The sequence below is a fragment of the Buceros rhinoceros genome, unplaced genomic scaffold, assembly GCF_000710305.1.
Source record: "Buceros rhinoceros silvestris isolate BGI_N320 unplaced genomic scaffold, ASM71030v1 scaffold39814, whole genome shotgun sequence".
NCBI classification, from domain to species: domain Eukaryota; kingdom Metazoa; phylum Chordata; class Aves; order Bucerotiformes; family Bucerotidae; genus Buceros; species Buceros rhinoceros.
The window spans coordinates 1-913 of record NW_010409547.1 but is presented as its reverse complement, the minus strand read 5'-3'; the positions used below and the strand labels follow the sequence as shown (position 1 = coordinate 913).

Genomic DNA, 913 nt, shown 5'->3' with positions numbered 1-913 from the left:
GTGGGAGGTGGCCTCCCGGCGCCAGCAGGCTCCCGCGGCCGAGCCGGCTCTGCGAACCGCCTGCCGCGGCCGGGCCCTTCCCAGGCCTTGCTCTGTCTTGAAGCCATCACGGGAAGGAGGGCGGGTGGCTCCTCGCTGGGCACTGCGGTGTTCCTGTCGCCTCACACAGCGTTTTCACGGGGTGGCATTTGTCGCTTCTGCACTGCAGCTCGTCGGGTGTGGAAGAACTACTTGCCAGCCATCAACGGGATCGTCTTCCTGGTGGACTGCGCGGATCACTCGCGGCTTATGGAATCCAAAGTGGAGCTTAATGTAAAGTAGACCATTGTTTTTCCTCCCCCCAGACCTCTGAAGAGCGACATCTGTTTAGGGGGCTGGGACCGGATCCGTGTGGGTCGGTGTGTCCTCTCCCAGAGCTGGAAAAGCCTGGATGCCTTTGCTGGTGGTGGACCAGTGGCTCTTCAGCAGCCTTTGGAGAGGTTTCTAACAGCCCATGAAAAACCCTTCTGGAGAACCTCCTCTCCTGCAGCCCCAGAAAATAGCCCTCCCTTGCGGGTCACAGAGCTGAAACAGTGTTTTTTCCTCAAGCCCTGACTGTTTGATCTGCCCCTGCTTCACTCTCCCTCTGCCTTGCCCGCAGGCGCTCATGACGGATGAAACAATATCCAACGTGCCAATCCTTATCCTGGGGAACAAAATCGACAGACCAGAGGCCATCAGCGAGGAGAAGCTGCGGGAGATCTTTGGGCTCTACGGACAGACCACAGGAAAGGTAAGGGGGCATCCGCGCCGCGGGCCGGCCGTGGGCTGGGGAGGGTGGAAACTAACTGAGCTGTTCCCGCCCACAGTGCGGGGGAAGGCGAGTGTTTAATAATAAATGAGGCCCTGGGGCAGGTTTTGAGGCCGCCAGAGT

The 913-nt window shown here is 59.6% G+C and overlaps 1 protein-coding gene across 1 annotated transcript in view; it reads left to right on the top strand.

Moving 5' to 3' along the window:
* The window catches only part of LOC104492682 (GTP-binding protein SAR1a), a gene marked incomplete at its 3' end in the record, with an annotated part of 3,570 nt that extends 2,798 nt beyond the window's left edge, over nt 1–772 (top strand). The window contains exons 4-5 of the mRNA XM_010135268.1: nt 209–312; nt 641–772. Of these exons, the coding sequence (XP_010133570.1) occupies nt 209–312; nt 641–772 (236 nt within the window). The remainder of the gene's footprint in view (nt 1–208; nt 313–640) is intronic.
* Nucleotides 773–913: the final 141 nt, after the last annotated feature.